Source organism: Crinia signifera, chromosome 19 (assembly GCF_055691185.1).
Source record: "Crinia signifera chromosome 19, ASM5569118v1, whole genome shotgun sequence".
NCBI classification, from domain to species: Eukaryota; Metazoa; Chordata; class Amphibia; order Anura; family Myobatrachidae; genus Crinia; species Crinia signifera.
In genome coordinates this window covers 123,177,939-123,196,630 of record NC_139226.1, presented here as the reverse complement: position 1 = coordinate 123,196,630, position 18,692 = coordinate 123,177,939, and the positions used below count along the sequence as shown (strand labels likewise).

The window sequence follows — 18,692 nt, the reverse complement described above, 5'->3', positions numbered from 1 at the left end:
TGCCAGCTGAAGGGGGTGCATGCGCATGAGATGCTTGCCGCGTGCCCCTTTCTATCAGACACCTCCACATGTCCTCCTGCATGCCCCCGTAGTTCCCTCGGTCTGCCCCCACTCCCCGCCCATCTTCCTGTAGCGGAGATGGGCAGGAAAGCCAATCCCCGCTGCCTTGCTGACGCGTTAATGTGTGGGACGCCCGCGCGTCCCCATCGGTTGGAGCTCCAGTCCGCCAGCCTGTACCATCTTAGGACATCTGGCGATCCTGCAGCCTGGCTGACAGGCGCTCCATCTGTAATACTGGTTACATAGAAATCATTTTAGAAATAACATTTTACTTACAATGTCCAAGGGCAAAACAGTTAATTACATACACTCAGCTCAGTGTAATGCATAATACCTATATTATGTTCCTTGGATGTAGTCATAGTCATTGACATTGAAGCATCTATTTTGACATGTTCCCAATCTCAACATGGCAATATGAAAATGGTTACTGATATGTATTCTGTGTGGAGAAGGACGGATGCACCAAAGACAGGTGTGAGAACACTAATGGCTGTCATGGAGAGTCAGTCTGGAAGACTCCGCAGTCTGGACAGGCTGTAGCCTATGTATACTGTCCAACTGGGGTTGGGAAAGCCAGTGAGAGCTCAGTATGCTAGGAAGTTACTGAGAGTCAGGGGACCTGAGCTTACACCTATAGGGGACCGGACAATACTCATCATCCACTGGCTGGTAAAAGTTGGGGGAGGAATGTAAATGAATCATCCCCCAAGCCCCACAGTGTGTACCTGGTGGCTGCTCAGATTTGCAGCCACTTGGAAAATCAAAGTTGCGATGGTTGCAATGTTCCCAATGTTCTGATGGTGATAATCAGATGTTCCAATGTTTGAGAAAAACATTTGCCAGTTATGTGGTTAAGTTCTAATAATGAAAAACTATTATTTTCTATTCTATACACTCGGTATTGACATTACATTGTTTTCCTTTCTTGGTTACCCTCAAAGATTCCATGTGACCAGCTATGGAAGAAGAGAGAACTCAGTAGATATCTGACTTCGTGCCCCATCCAGAACTGGGAAGGGAAAGCCATCCAGCACATGGGTTCCGCTGTTTTCCTGTCTGCAGTGCTAGCAGCTCACACGATAGATGGGGTAGGTACTATCACGCTTATTACAGATATCCATGATGTATACGAAAGACTCCATTAAGTACTGTACCAAACAAGGAACAAAAAGTGAAAAACCCATGTGGACATTTTAACTGTCGACCTCCCAATGTTGACCTAATGCTTGTGTCGACCTAATGACCCTGTTGACCTAAAGCTATGTTGACCTTTTGAGTGTGTCCTCCTAAGGGACTTCAGTGGGCGGGCGGTAGCAAGACGGCACCATTCTAAACCATTGCTTGGCACTGCACAGCTTCAGCAATGGTTACAGCCCCTGAGCCGCTCACAATTTTGGGGCCCATCACAAGCAGAGCCAACCCTAGCCTAAATGATGCTCTAGGCAAGATTTTGGCTGGTGCCCCCTAGCACCGCCACTAGTTCCGCCTCTGACCCTGCTCCCCTTTCCCAGCACCATCAACCCTCACATAGCAGTCATCATTTTGTTGCTCCTACCCGCAATATTTTAAATAGAAACAGTGCACACATTTGGTGCGCAGCCCAAACAGGGGTGTGTTCTTGCTGGGAAGGGGCATGGCCACACAATTTTACCCCCAATTCAAATTATGCCACACAGTAGTGCAACTTTATTCACATTATATCATGTGATGGTGTCCCTTATTCACGTTACATCACACTGTAGTACCACTTTACCTTCTATACATTACTCCTCACATTATTCACATACCCTTAGAAAAAAATCCTGAGAAAATATTGTATTTTAACCACCTCCATGGCCACACTGCAACCCAGCACAAAGCAGTGTGTGCTGGCCAGAGGAGAAGAGCTGCAACTGCTGCTGTCACTTAAGGGGAGGGGACCCGGGGCCCCCACTGGGCCCTCCCATCAGACTTTGGCCTGGGTAATTTGTACCCCTTACCCCTTTCTCTCGGCACCCCTGATAATACCACACAGTAATGCCCCTTACACATGACACTCATTATTAATGTCCTTATAACCATAATGCCCCTTACACATTATGCCAACCTTTTTTAATGCGCTTCATACACATAATGACACACATAATGCCCCAACACATATGTCGCACATTATTAATGCCCTTATACACATGACACACATAATGCCCATTACACATATGTTGCACATTATCAATGCCCTTATACACATGACACACATAATGCCTGTTACACATATGTTGCACATTATTAATACATTTATACATGACACACATAATGCCCCTTACACATATGCCGAACACTATTGCACAACCAACCCACCCGCAGACAGCACTCGCACAACCGCTAACACTGTGACCTCTGCCTCTGCTTGGATACAGATGTTTCCTCATACATCTTGCCTCAATAGGCCATGCAGCTCCTGGGCAGTTCTGCTAACGTTGGGTGCCTTTTTTGCTAAAAATTCATCTTATTTGCATTGTTATGACCAGCACACACAAGGAGCTTCCAATGATTAAAATGATATGCGGCATGCCTATATTCTGTGTGCAACTGTGGCTGTACCTGCATACGGAATGCTAGGTTACAGTGATTTCCATGAATACACTATTTCATATGCAGATACAGCCTCACTCACACACAGAATATAGGCATGCTGCATATCATTTTAATCAGCAGAAGCTGCTGATGCCCCTAGGCATTCATTCCAAATGCCCTAGGCAAGGGATGCAGTTAAAATCCCGGCGGTCGGGATCCCGGCGTTCAGAATCCCGACGCCGGAATCCCGACCGCCAAAATGCCGACACATTCTCCCTCCTGGGGTGTCCACGACACCCCTGGAGGGAGAATAAATTAGTGTGCCGAGCGTAGCGAGGCACCGGGCCCGTTGCGTGGCGAGCGCAGCGAGCCCGCAAGGGGGGGCGATCCACGTCCCCCCCTTGTCGGCATTTCGGCTGTCGGGATTCCGGCGTCGGGATTCTGAACGCCGGGATCCCGACCGCCGGGATTCAATACTGAATCCCTAGTTTGCCTATGCCTAAGGCCGGCCCTGATCACAAGGTTGGTGTCTGTTACGAATGTCCCCATTGCTCCTGCCCCCATCCCCAGTCACTGGCCCTGTACACATGATGGAGACAAGGCGGGCCTTCTAGTGTTATTATATAGCAACAGCATAGTATTGTAAAATACAGACAAGAGTCTCTGAGAACCACTCATTCACAGCATGTAACATGCGCTACAAGACAGAACTTCTGTTTTTACATTGATAGCACTATAACATAATATCTATATTGGTCATTGCCATTTCTACAATCATGCTTGCGGCAGGACTTAGCACCGGACAATGGAAGAGATTACAACTATGGTACTGTCAGTGAAAACAGTGGAGAAGTAGACCATCGGAGAAATAGACCATAGCAATCTATTAACTTAAGGTTAATAAGACATTGATGACCAATTTCTCTTGAACTTTCTCAGTGTCCTGGATGAAAGATGTTTACAAAAGATGAAAGATGTTGACTAACAATTTAGCTAGAGTCTATAGGCTTTTTTTTGAAAGCTGCATGCACAGTTGATGAACAACCTTGATGAACGACCAGCTGGGATGCGCATCGTCGTTTGTAGCATACACACTGAAAGATATTTTGACCAATATCTTTAAGAAGAGCCAAAAGATATTGGTCCAAAAAATTGTACATTGTGTATGCACCTAGACCTACCATTTATTGAATGTACCCGTTATATGACTTCCTCAAAGCTTCTCCACTGGTCTACATCTCCATTCTTTCACTGATTAATATATGCACCCATAGATCACTATCTGTGTGGAGTTTGAAAAAAAAGAAATCCTAATTTGTTTTTACCTGGTCCATTTTATGAACTATCCTACAAGGGAACAGGGACTAAACAGGGACTGAAGAGAATGATTAAAAGGCCAGCATGGCTGGCATTGTGCAAAGTATTACTGCTCACAGCACTAATGTCCTGAGTTTAATCCCTGACTGATCTGCAAATGGTTTCCATGGGTTTGCTCCATCCACTCCGGTTTCCCCCAGACTCCAAAACACACTTCGAGGTCAATTAACTGCTGACATACAAATAACTGTAGCATGTATGTGTGTCCATTTGGTAAGAAATATATATTGTAAGCTCCGCAGAGGCAGTGTCTAAATATTCTCTATAAAGCTCTGTGTAATCAGTGTGCACAATTTACAGTAAATAGCGTTCAATAAATATATACTGTATATTTACCACGTAAATCACTGTTTAACAAGTAAGTCATTTATACAAAAAAGTAATTAAAGTTTAGCCAACAAAATGTTTAATTCTTATTTTAAAGGACTTTGAAGATCGGCTTATGATACTGTTCCCTGAAGATCTAGTCTTCCTCTCCATAGACGCTGACAGAGCAGCAGTTATACACCAAGTGAGTTTTTCTTACACGCAAGTTGCCCGACATTAGATGTTCACTTGCTGCAACCATATTCTGTCCCGAAGGATTCTAGTAGCTCCACTTCCCCTGCAGAGTCCAGTTTAAGCTTATCATCCTAACATTCATCTCTTCTCTCCTTCCTAATGTACATCTCTGACCTCATGTCATTCTAAACCCCTTTTCACTCTGTTCACTCTTGCGTAAGCATCGATGGTCCCTTCATCTGAGATTTGTCCCCTGCTTCAAACTGTCATAAGAGAACAATCATACTGTAATAATCAGTCAAATTCTAGCTATCATTTTACAGCATGTACTATTAGCTGGAATCTGATTGGCTGCTATGATTAACACCTCTATTAGTGACCAGTGGCATAACTAGAAATGTTGCTCCCCCCTGCCAAAAACAATTCTGACAAATTATATATATGGCTGGATTGTGGCATTTCTTGTGGTGTGTGTTTGTATATATATATATATATATATATATATAGGTTCTTGGTGCCCGGCACTCCACTGTCGAATGTGCTCGTTCTATACCCGGTGCCTTCCAGTCGTGCTTTGTCAGCTTTGGATATACAGGAGGGTATATAATAGGCGGCACTCTCGGATTTCGTGATGAAACAAATTTCCTTTATTGGTCCGACATGTTTCGGACGCCCGAAACATGTCGGACCAATAAAGGATATTTGTTTCATCACGAAATCCGAGAGTGCCGCCTATATACCCTCCTGTATATATATATATATATATATATATATATATATATATATATATACATACACACACAGTATATGGAAAAAATACAGAAAAGAGTATAATATGAGCCAAATAGAAACAGTAGACTGGGGGCACGCAGGTGGCATCTTGGCGCATGTTGGCGCTGGCTCCACCAAGCCACTAACAACTAACCTCACCGCACGAGACTAGGTGACAGTCCTCCCTCATTGTTCCTCACCGTGCCTCACTCCCTCACGGTACCGGGTGCGCACAGCACAGTCTCCTCCTCAGGCTCGCACTGCTGCTCCTGAGTCCCCGACGCCAGAGAGATGATGATGTACACGGCGCGCCTGCCCGCACAGCATGTTTCCTTTCCTGTGCCCCTGTGCAGTGAGTGACGGGTGCGTGCGGGGGCTGGGGCAGCAAGCCGGGCTTTCATTAACTGCATGCTGGTCAGCGGCATGCAGGAACATGCCGGAGACTCAGAGGCTGTAGCCGGGGGTAGGGGGGTTCCGAGTCCACGTCTGTGCTGAACCCAGTATTGCCGCGACAGGAGGCAGCAGCAGCATGTAAGTCATTATTGATGATAACTGTCAAACAGTGTGCCGGACGGGTGCCGGCGCCCCCGCTGTTTGCCTGCTCCCCCAAGCAGCAGCGGGGGCTGCCTTACACTAGCTACACCACTGCTAGTGACCATTTGAAGCGTTAATACTCCATTAAGGGTTGATGTACTAAGCCTTGGAGAGAGATAAATTGGACTGTCATTTTTCAAACATAGGAATCCCAAACACTATTTCCATTGGCGGAAATAGCGGCCTGTATATTCAATCCTGTCATTTCCGACAGCATTTAGGCAGATCTGACTTTAAAACCAGTCGGATCTGTTTTGTTGAAAGCAGCAGTGGATTGTTGAATTCACGGCTGTTTCTCGAAAAAGTTTTCACCGACACAGTCGGAACATTGAATTCCAACTGTCGGGTTCCTGTAGAGTTGAAAGAAAATGGGCCAGGATTCCGATTGTCAGGACGATCCGACAGTCGGAATCCCAGATTTAATACCCCCATAGCATATATACTTAATCTCCACTTTATGTCCACATTATCTTTCACCAGGACTTCCGTATTTTAAGCTGTCACATGTAGGAGCTTCCACTTCTCTTTCTCCTCCAGAACTATCCTGAAACATGCTCCCAAACACAGAGAATGCCTATAATTCTGTCTAATTCTATGGATAGTACAGATCGAGCTGGCTCCATCTTTGGGCTGGTGATTCTATTGCCAACCCCTGCCAGATGCCAGCTCCCACCAGGGGGCTCACCCAAGAGACACTTGTGTCCCCCGTGGTGCTGGAGCTGCCCTCCTCCTCCCCCCGCTGACACCGACGATCCCCATGGCCGCCCCCCCAACCCTGCCCGTCTCCCCGAAGCGGAGAGACTGGGGCGTGCATGCGTGTGTGACGCACGCGCGTCCCAGTCTGATGGAGTCCCTCTCCGCTGACTCTCGCCAGCGAGAGCCAATCAAGAATGATAGGGGCTTCATCTATATGAGGGTTTCTACTTCTGCTTGATCTTCTGTCTTCTTCAACAACATGAGAGAGAGAGTGAGAGAGAGAGAGAGAGAGAGCGAGAGAGCACAAGAGAGAGAGAGAGAGAGAGAGCGATGTCCCTGAGCCTAGGATAACCTTGGCACCCAAGACCTGCAACATTTTTGCGGTTTGTCTACGCAGAGCCTCCTTCTATATTGTTCTATATTGTTCACCTGAAATATTGTTTATCCAGCATTCTCTGTCATAATGGTTGTAAACTGCAGTCAATAAGTTTCTATAACTATGTAAATCTTATTATATATTTCATGTATCAGGGCACTCTCCCATTAAATGCACTTCATATTGAGGAAAGCCTAGCTTGGAATGAAAGATTGCAGTTCCAGATTGCAGGTAGGTTCTGGTGTATTTTTAGTCATTTATTAATTAGTAGTAAAATAAATACATGATCTGAATACTACTTTTCTATAAGAATCTATTTATTTACTTTGTGGAAAACTTTTAAGTAAATTACATTTTCATTATCAATTGGCAATTTCATAATAGATCACTGCACATTCAAGGTTTGTGTTGAGTCTTAGACTCTAGCCCTAGAGCTCATATGATATTTCGGATTTACAGCAGTCTCATAGAGTTAAAGAGTTTAAGCCACATGCAATGTGTGACACTTGTATTAAAAATAGGCAACACTTGTTTATAAGCCAGGAGCTACTTCTGACCTACTGTATAACATAGTCTCTACAGTGGCCTGCTATTGGTCTACAACCTACAGTAATGTTGATGATATGCACAGTGAATTGATGGTCTTTATCCCAATCAAAGCCTTGGTATATTCTGTCAACTTTCCCCAGCTTCACACAGCATCCGATGAAGTTGGGGTAAGGTCCTTAGCTCTAGCTTGGTCGGTCATTGATGTAGCCCACACTGCACCATGTTTGGCTTGGATGGTTCTCAAATGCATTGGTAGAAGTGTATGGGTTGGTCTTGTATGCCGTTGCATCAGGGACCCATGGCTACATTTCTCTAACACAACAGGTGGCACATTGTCACTGCTTAAGGTTTATTTTAGCTGGGGCTGATATTACACTGGACATAGAGTGCTGTGTGCCCTATTCTGAAGTTAATTGCTTAAGTGTGGAACACAAGTATCACTATACAGTGCTATTGCCTCCAGATTGATGACATTGAGTATACAATTTTAGTCCCAACTTACTTGCATGACCCAGACAACTGGGCCCGGGCAGCTGTCCACAGTGACACCACCCACCCCCACACACCACCTCCCCCACCCGGCAGCCCCCCAGCCAGGCATGCACGATACACAGTGCAGCCTGCAGAGCGCCGAGCCTAGGACACAGAGGGGCTCGGCGCTCTGCAGGCTGCACTGTGCCTGTGGGACTGTGTTCACGCCGAGAGGTCTGCAGTGCAAAGCTCAGTTCCGGGGAAGGGGTGCCGGTGCGGGGGGGGGGGGGGGGACAATCATGTCAACACTTTCAAGTGTTGACATGATTGATTGTAAAATCTCTAAATAGTAAACTAATTGGCAAATATATACATGAACTAAATGCACATTTGTATCCCATCTAGGTGACCTCATGGAACCAATATTAATTTTGTGCACTACTCCTCAAGACTACAGTAAATGGGTTTTTTATTTACAGAAGGTAAATTAAATTCATATAATAAATTGTATTTTTTTCTATCTAGTTCTTATGATAATGATTGTATTATACTGCCCACTGATGCACTGCCATTGATAAATGACTGAAACAGTTATGTAACCAGAATCCTTCTACTAGCTATGGTATACATCAATAGTCATCTAATTGTAACATGTGCAGGTCCTTTATTTATTTATTTTTGAAGATTAACCTTTTGGGTAGTATGCCCAGAAATTCCCCGGGCTCAGCTGCGCTGCTGCAGTGGACTGTCCCGGAAAATTTCCGGGCATACCACTACACAGTAGGCACATGCCAGTGGTGCCACCAGCTGTGCACCACTGGCGCACCACATCTAGGCCCCTCCCCCCGTCATCCCCCATCACCTTTGCTCTGGTGATCGTACTCTGGAGTTCCCCTGCCACTGCCCCAGCTGTCAGTCACAGCAGTGTCGAAGGCGGCTGGCTCGGGGATGTTCGGGGTGGCTTGGGGGACTCAGGAGCATTCGGGAGTTCAGGTGCCCGAGTCCTCTGAGCCGTCATGAACATCCCTGATCCTGCCGCCTGTGGTCACGGCTGTGACTGGCGGCTGGGGCAGTGACCGGGGAGCTCCAGCATACAAACACCGGAGCGGAGGTGAGGGGGCCTTACGTTCTGTGGTGGGTTTTGCTGGGGCAGGATGAGCTCGGGGCGACTGAGCCTCCGTGCTGAGAGACACTGCTTAACACAGATCGCAAAGCACAGATTGGTCAGCACACAGCGATGCCTCAGCGATGTACACTGAGAACTCTGGTGAGAGGACACTGGCGATGCCTAGATTCATACTGCATACAATATATATTTAGCCTGGACGTTGTCGCTGGTGTTCCTACACATGAAGAGATCAGTGCTTCATTACTAAGCGATCTAGTCAGATCAGTCTCAGATCAGATCAGTCAGATCAGATCAGATCGAGTCAGGCTACAATCGCCCCCTTTGTATGCCGCATTAGTGTGCCCAAAATCAGAGAAAGTGTCCAAACCCTGAATCTTGTCCATAAAATATAGGGTTTGATGGAAATGAATATTCTGTTATATTCTTTACTTCAGTTATCTTTTGCTATTTTCAATACAGGATAGCTTACAACACTGAATCATATTTTGAAATGTGGTTTTATTAATATGTATTTAACATTTAAACTATGCGATGAGAACAAAGATAGTAACAGTGTCCGGAAACCCATGTGGCTAAAATGGATGAGGCAGCATTTAAAGCTTGTGCCGTGGTGTCATTTTAAAAGAATAAATCAACCTGTGGTGCCAATTTCAAATGTTTAGCCCTGCGCCAGGTGCCGGCTGCTTAAATAAAATCTGTTCTGGCACTGGCTGGCGGTTTGAAATCTATGATCGGCGCTAGCTGTCATTCTAAAATGTGATGCCAGGGCTTGGCACTGAATGTGAATTTTTAAGTGTGTTTGATGAGATGCAGCGCATTATGCATATCTGTAATTAATCAATAAATTAAGTTTAAAATTATGAACAAAACATCTTTGATTATTAGCTGCTTCCTATAAATTGCTGCAGGTTGCTTTGGTAAGATTGGTCCTAAAATAGTACAGTACTTTTAAAAGGATCTCCTAATGTTGGTAAAAAAAAATCATATTTTAAGTTTTTTTTATGATAATAGAACATTTGAAAATAGTTCTTATCTCTGTGATGTTGCAAATTCACTGTTGCGTCTTTCCATCTCTTTGCACACTGATATTAGCACCTAACTGTTTGCTAGGTCCACTTAATAATTAGGTGGACCTACAGTAGCTAACAGATACACTTCTAGATGTACTGGTATAAATTAAAGGGGTTATGTGCTGCACATCCAGTAAATCATGAATGAGGCACAGCAGTGGTTATTTCCATTAACGCCAAGTTTCTTCTTTAATTGATTATGGAATTTTTAGTATACCGTTGCCAGTGTTGGACTGGGGAATGAAGGGCCCACCAGGAGAGTTCAGAGGTTGGGGCCTATCTATAGGGGTTTGGCCAGTCTTCCGGGGGGGGTGGCCAGAAACCACAGAGGTTTGTCTAACCATTAGCGTATTCAATGTCTGTGCCCATATATATATATATATATATATATATATATATATATATATATATATATATATATATATATATATATATATTGCAATTGAAAGAACGGGCACGCAGGGACTTTAGATAGCAGTGAAGAGATGGACCAAGTTTATTCCATATTGGTCGTCAAAGTTTCAGGGTCATTCCCCGTCGTCAGGACATGTAATATGTGCACTGTTTTTTTGTACACTATATTATATGTGCTGGTGACGGGGGTTTGACCCCGAAACATTGACGACCAATATGGAATAAACTTGGTCCATCTTTTCACTGCTATCTAAAGTCCCTGATTGCCCGTTCTTTTGACAGCATTTATTCAGGGAGGCAGAGGGACAGAGGAGGTGGTGCAGCCAGGAGGTGGTGGAATCCCGACTGTTAAATGCATGACAGTTGGGATCTCGACTTACAGAGCCTATTCTTCCTCATGGGGGTCCTTGCAAGGGGCTTCAATGCACTCGCCCCCCCTGTCTGTATACTGACCACCGGAATCCCAACTGTAGGACAGTCATAATGCACCCAACAGTGGGGCCCACTGGGGCTTTCCCCTGTGGACCAGTCTGACCCTGGGCGCTGCCATTTTCTTATAGAATGATGTACATTTTATGCTTGTGATCAGTTCACATATGTAATGTTTTCTACCATTTCTGAGGCCATAACAGATGCATGGGTAACGTGCCAAATTATAAGCACAGAATTACACAGGAAAATGCCCTTGTATAAATCCTGCAATGTGTTTGTCAATGTTATTCTAACAATAGACCATAATAATAATTGTATTTCCTCCTTTTCTGCTGATCCTTCAATGTGTCATTTACCCAAATGAATTAGTCATAATTCTTAACCAATACTCCCTTGTCTTTCAGCCGCAACATAATCACTGTGGTGTCGGCCTGCATCCGCTTCCTTTTGTGCAGCCCAAATATAGAAGAAGATAAATAGTTTATGCGAAGCAGCAACAGTTTTCTATTCTAAATGTCAACGTTTGAACACTTTCAGCAGAATAATCTGTTTCTTAACCAATGTGTGGAGGAGTCAGTCTGGACCGTCATGTGACACAGGTTGAAGTCATTTGTCTCATTTGCCAGGACTATAAATATCTGCGTATGAGTGGCAATTTAGGAGGCATGTAATCATACTGCAGCTGTAAGGAAAGTCAAAAGAGGAAATGAAAGTGTCGAAAAGTATTGTAAAGGAGAAACAGAGAGACACATACTGTATATAAAAAACAATCAAGAAGGTAAAAGGGAGATATGCTTATGTTCGTAATTTCCTTGCTAATGTGACTCCTACAAGATGTCCCAATAAGCAATTATTCACACTTCAATAGACCAATCTAGGTGACAATTTTCAAAGTCTTTGTGAATAATAAAAATCCTTGCCGGCGCTTAATGGCGCATCAGTCAATCAGCTCACAACTGCCATCTTTCAAACACATAAGGAGCTGTCACATGACAGCTAAAAGTTGACTAGGTGGGCCGTGTGAAAATTTTGCATGCGAATGGGCCATCAATTTTTAACTTCGATTTTGAAACAAACAATACAATGTGCAATTCTAAATGAACAATTTGTCAGAAGTGGAGAACGTAATCTTTAAAATGGTAACATTTATCGATTTTGGTTAAGTATGAAGGGAGAAAAAGGGATCGTTACCAAAAATTACCTACACGTTTTATCAATCGTTAATAAATGAGATCCTTTGCATCTATATAGATTCAAAAATGTGTATATTTGTGTTTTTCCTACTTGGTCTAGAATAGTCACTTTTCCTGTTGTATTCCTTCTTAATGTTCATGACATGATCAACCACTGTATAATTGTGGACAATTTGCCATTCTCAAATTGTAAAAAATTGTGTAAAGTAGCAATTTTGAGACAGAAACCAGTATGTCCGTGTAAAAAACAATGAATAATAATTATCCCTTTGAGTGTCCAGTGAATTTGTCAAAATAGGAGTTAAAATTGGCAAGTAATCATTTACATAATGACCTGTAATGTTTATCTTATATAGGAAGTATATAATCTTTTTTTTTTTTTACACAACATTTTTTATTTGAATTTATATAACAAAGGGGAGCAACGCTGGCATTTTTATTGGCTATTTTGTGCATCTCTCACAGATGTTGGCATTAAAGCCAACTCATGATCTTTTTAAGTACCAATTACAAACCACACCACAGTTACATGTATTGGTTCCTACAAAATCTGTTGATCAAAGAAGATGAAAAATCTACACTTATTATTAATGATTATTCATTATTTTTTTTATCAATTTTTTTAACCAAACCGACAAATTTGAGGAATGTTTTGCCAAAGCCAAAACACGGTGATGAATTGTAACCAATACCAAAACCAATACAAGGGAGTCTGCGCACATCTCTAGTAATGCTCAATGGATGTGGGGTGACATATACAGTACCTGTGTTAGCAGAACGGCGGTCCTTGCACTTAGGAGCAGTTGGGGTAGAAGGTAAACTACCTCCTATAAGGATACATTTCTAGTAATGGTGACTCAAGCGCTCTCCGCAATGTAGGAGGAGTATGTGGCATATGGTGATACATACGATATCCCGGGGGTGGCAATGCTGTCGGTCAGTATTCTCTGGGATGCCAGCATCGGTACACTGAATGCCGACATCCTAATTTGGTGGGATGCTGGATATACCACATTCCTGGTATATGGTAACATCGCATGTGTCACTGCTAGTTAAAAAAGGTTTTTTTTTAATCAGCAATTCTATTTATTGAAACCATAGTGGTATAATGCTTAATTAAGATACAGCAATATGTAATGTGTTGGGAGTAAATAAAATAATTGCAGCATTGTTATTGGGGACTGGTAGATCTGGTGATATTAGCGCAGTTGCAGATGTACTGTAAGAGCTGCTGGTAGTGTTAAAGGTTGTCTCTTTATAAATCGCGGTGTGATGTCATAATATCAACACCTACAACACCACCATATAGTGCAGAGATGTAGTGTAGTATAGTAAGGAGATGTAATGCAGGGTAGTGCAGTGAGGTAATACAGTACACCACCAAACCACCCTGTCGTCTCAGGGAGAACTTCTTAGCAACTTTGATCACCCACCATGCGGCCACACACAATAGGCCCTACGTAAATTTCATCTCCAAGCCTATGTGGACCTTAATCTGGCACTGAGTGGATGGACAGATAGGTCGGGTCAGCTCAGCATTGGAGTAGATGGACAATGAAAAAGGTTAGGTTAGCTTATCAGTACTGGCATGACAGATAGTTTAGATCAGCACAGATCCTCAGAGCACACATCTCTCCAGTGGTCCTTTGTTAAATGGCCCAGAATCACCACCACAAGGACTTATTTTGAATCCACTGCCCATGAGATCCAATACCGGGATCTTTAATATAACAATCTAATGAAACAATCTCCAAATTTGGTATTGCTTCATACACACTTCCTGATCCTTGCCGACACTGATATCAACGGCGGTGCATACACACTTGCCGATGCCAGGGATTTTAGGGAGCAACAGCGAGTTAAGCTTTGTATGTTACGGGGGTGATACAAAGAGCATCTGCAATGCAGATTTTTACCATTTATAAGTGACAGTTTGTGATCTCATAAAGATTATTTTAGAAAAAGGAATATGTTCAGTTTATTTGTTAACTCATTTTTGTAATAAATCCTAATTGTATTTGATCTTTATAATCTAGATACAGTGTATTTATTTTATAATTTACCTTTTTTTTGCTTTATTAATGCATGCATTTTCCTACAAATAATACCCTATAATATGGAGTTGTAAAGGACCAAATGTTATAGGCAGCAGATTTTTTGAAGAGTTAATATTTGGTTGATTTATTCAGATTTCAGTTAAAGTTTTACTATGGCAAAAACAATCAGCTTTTCCCTTTAAACATTGCTGCTTTATATCTAAATGCTGACTTTTGACCCAAAATCTCTGAAGGTGCCCGTAAAACAGCAAAAACTACAGAAACGAAGAACCTTTTTGTGGACATTTACCAATTTTCTAAGAAAGTACTCCAAATAAATATTTCAATTTGTTTTATTTGTTAAAATTTCATCAATGCAGAATTTTCTATTCTACATATTGCTACATATTGCATATAAGTATCAATTTAATAGAAGTAAAATATACTCAGTATAATTTCTTAACACATTTGTTTATAAAATAATGTTAGCAAACAACAACAACAACAACAGCTTTACATGTACGGGTGCAAAATAAAAAATGCATACTCATGATTCAGTATGAGTTGTCGTTTTGCGAAGATTTGCATAACGACAACTCACAGTGCAAGCATGCGGGGGTGCCCAGCACAGGGCAAAGTAGACCCGCATGCCAGGTTCTTCCCCCCGCTAACATGCGAACGTTTCGCTATACAGAGAAAAGCTTGCATGTCTAGACTGTGCAGCCTAACTGTGAAGTCAGGTACCAGGCCGCCATGTTTCAGGTCGCAGCATCTACATGTAACTTCAGGCACCCGCCACGATGCCGCTCCCAAAATGCGCTTTTGCTGTCTCATACCAGCACTTTTGGGGCTCGTGCATGCAAGCTACAATGTGCACAAATTGCAAAAAAATCGATTAGTGATTTATGAACAATCAGCAATTGAAGCTGAATAAGGCCTATAGATGGAACAAAACAAGAGAAAAATATCGGCGCTAGCTCCAACTGCCACACTATTTTTAAATTGTTGTACAATTTACAGGTATAGGCCCTATACGCTGCTACACACAGATACTAATAATAAAATATGTATAGATTTGCAGCAGGTTCCTGCAGCGTCTCTGTACACGAAATGCCTATTTCCAAAGATGCATAGAAAAAAAAGAAAAAAAATCACATAGAACGCGTAGGAAACATTGTATGTACAAAAATAAATATTTATTACACTGATATTCACTGGTCAGTGATGAAATACACAAAAACTAAAATTTGTAATATAAAAGATAACAAATATTAATAAAAACATGTAATCTGACACAGTAGGTGATTTTGAAGCGTCCCAGTGGGGATAGATGGTAAGGCAATATTGCTGTTTTCAGCTTTATAGAGTCACCATGGGGAATGGATGAAGGATGGTATGTCCACTATAGGAAAAACAGAGGCATGAGCTTTCTGTTTGTTTGTCTGGCCAGACGCACAAAAAAATATATACATTGAGATTTTAAAAAGAAAAGGAGGTATCTCCCTGTACCTGTACTCATGTGCCGGGTGGCTGTATTCAGCAATAGTCCAAATCTGGAAGCCCGGGCTCCTGATTAGCAGCACAATTATTGTTCTTTCAGCAGGTGGTAGGGAGACAGTGCTCCAATACTCCGGAGGTGAAAAGGTGCTCAATAAAACAATATGTAATGACGCGTTTCCCCGCCTCCTTAGGAACTCGGCGGCTTCCTCAGAAATTGAGCTAGCTATAGATGGAACAATTGCTTTTAATGCCCACTGTCTGAAATATTAAATAAATCCAAACAGTGCAAATAAAAAGAACAGTTAACATCTTTCTATTAAAACAGAGAAGACGTCACAAGTGTACAATTCAGAATGCTAGTATAAAGTATTGAACAATCTTATTTATTATATTATATACTGTAGCACCAATTTTTTTTTTTTTATTATATCTTTCCTAACATGTTTCACTTTGATTTTGCATCTTATCTAAATTGTGGCATTGCTGTTCAGCACCATAAGGGTATTCAGTCTCGACTGCTATTTCTCCCAGGCGGAAATAGCGACTGTCGGTATTCGATCCCGGGCGGAACCTGCTGGGACTCGCCTGCAAAAGATTCCCCTATGGAAGCAAATCTGTATTGTCGGAAATGGACACTGAATTATTGAATCCCTGTCCATTTCCGACTATCGGTGCCCCTTTTCGTCAATGCAGGGACTTTCCAACTGTTGGAATATATTCCGCCAGTCAGAAGTTATGACCTGACATTGAATAGGCGGAATGAAATTCAGAAATTGTGGTATGGACAAGAGTATCCTTCATTAATTTATTATAATAAAATACAGTAAATGAATGCTTGGATCATATTTCGAGATGTGCGCAGGACCCCTGTGTTTTTGTTTTGGTTCTTCATCATCATGTTTTGGTTTTTGGCCAAACTGCCCTGATACGTTTTGTTCCAAATTAGGAAATTGATTGGTTTAAAATTGATTTTAAACAAAAAATCTATATTCATCATTAAAAATTACAAAAGTATTTAAAAAAAGCTTAAAACTTTCAAATTTGATGTCCAAAACCTGAAATTTAGATTTAATATCCAAATTCCAAAACACAGGAAGATTTGAACCAGGACTCAGTTGGATCAGACTCTCCTTGAGGAATTCAGGCAGGGTTTTGGCTGAATTTGGATTTCTGGAGAACTGCACAATCCTAATTATACAGTATGATGATAGATATCTTTTGTTTTTATGTTGGTAATCTAAAGGTAGAAGTGATTGTAAGATAAATGCTAAATATGTAGTATACTTAAGAACTAACTAGATTTAAGTTTTTACTTTTTTGTGTTTTGTCTTTAGGTAATGTTAAAATTACAAACAAATGATGTGTTTTAGTTTAAAAAGATATTTACATAAAAAAATTGAGCCAAACTGATTTTTTGGTGCCATCCTACACCTATTGTAGGTGGCAGCTGGCAATCCCCTGCACCCTTTGCAGTTTTTTTCTTAAATAATGCTGCGGGCAGTCCCACTTTCCCCTCTTCAGAACTGCAGACGCAGTCCTTCTTAACATCCCATGCTCCACTAACCGGGGATGGTAAGAGAAAGTCTAGACCCTCAGCAGACGGAGTCAGAATATAATAGTCCCGTCTCGTGGCCGCCCATCCTCCAGCACTGCCGCAGCACAGCCCCACGCTCACCCTGCAGTCCCAGTGTACTCCCGCCAGCGGTGCCTCCTCAGTCCCGCCCCCAATTCCAGCACTGTAGCTGAAGTCACTCTCCCGCCACCACCGTTGACCGTTCCATGCTCCCCCTGCCGGCGCTGGTGAGAGGGAGCAACCAGAGCTAGTGATCTGTGATCAAGCCTCCAGCCCCACACGCGCCGTTCCATGCTCCCCCTGCCAGCACTGGTGAGAGGGAGAACCAGATGCTGCGCTGTTGTTGCCAGCGATGGAAGACCCGGTGACCCTGCGCTAAAAGAGAGACCTGCTGCCAAAGCTTTCAATCAGGTACACAGTAGTGCCAGTGCCACCAATACAGAAGGGGAAGATGTGGGAGGCACAATGCAGCCTGTACTGGTGGGTGGGAGGAATAAGGTGTTTCAAACCCCTGCATTCTCCTTCCTCCTCTCTGTCTCCCCCAGCTCCATCTGTCTTCTTACATACCCAGCTGTTAAAGTGAGGGGGAACGGCGTGAACTGAGTTCCACCACCTCTAATTGTGAGGTGGAAAATTTTAACCTCCACATTGGCCCTGCACATACCTGTTTCTCTCCTCTCTTCTCTGCTCTTTCTACCTGCCGCACCTCTCTCTGACTCTTTCTCTCTCTCCTCCTTCTCCTATCTACTCTCTTTCCCTCTATCTACCCCCATCTCTCACCCAGCCCCTCTCACACCTAATAGTGTGGAGGCCTGACCCCTAAATCCGCCCCTGACTGTACCTGTAAATAATTTTATTCTTCTCCTGATTTGGTAATCTACTGACAACCAGAGATAAGTAATCTAAAGAAATTCAACTGAAATTCAACATCTTCAAACCATACCATTGAACCTAATGAGGAATCTGGAGCTATGGGAAAAGAACTTCCTGTACTGTAAATACCAATACACATCAATGTTGTGTCTGTCACACAATCTCTGGCACATTTATACTATTAACTCTAAAAGTAGATTGCTACTACATTCTAGCGGATCTGCAAGGGCCTATATCAAATCCTCACTTACAAGTATCTCCTATTCACCTCTAACACAGAGATTTACCTCTGTGAAGGATGACAAGCCACAAAAGCCTATGCCTTCTCTCACTATATCTGGAGGGCCACTAAGGCCCTAGCACCGAACAGTGGCCAGAACTACTCTTACCGTCAGGAGGCTGCTAGCTACTGGCACTGCTCCTTATGTTACCCATTTTCTGAAAACAGCAGGATGGGCAGCAACTTTACAGTCTTTATCTAACAAAAAATGTAAACAGAATTTTTGTTTCATTTGACACTG

The 18,692-nt window shown here is 42.8% G+C and overlaps 1 protein-coding gene across 2 annotated transcripts in view; it reads left to right on the top strand.

The window, feature by feature from the left end:
* Positions 1-14,166, top strand: part of LOC146042954 (putative pleckstrin homology domain-containing family N member 1) — a 70,577-nt gene extending 56,411 nt beyond the window's left edge. For both annotated transcript variants that reach the window (XM_083163249.1, XM_083163250.1), the window contains exons 8-12: positions 1,005-1,151; positions 4,418-4,504; positions 7,087-7,162; positions 8,357-8,433; positions 11,401-14,166. In XM_083163249.1, coding sequence (XP_083019375.1) covers positions 1,005-1,151; positions 4,418-4,504; positions 7,087-7,162; positions 8,357-8,433; positions 11,401-11,472 — 459 coding nt within the window. In that variant the 3' untranslated portion in view covers positions 11,473-14,166. The remainder of the gene's footprint in view (positions 1-1,004; positions 1,152-4,417; positions 4,505-7,086; positions 7,163-8,356; positions 8,434-11,400) is intronic.
* Positions 14,167-18,692: the final 4,526 nt, after the last annotated feature.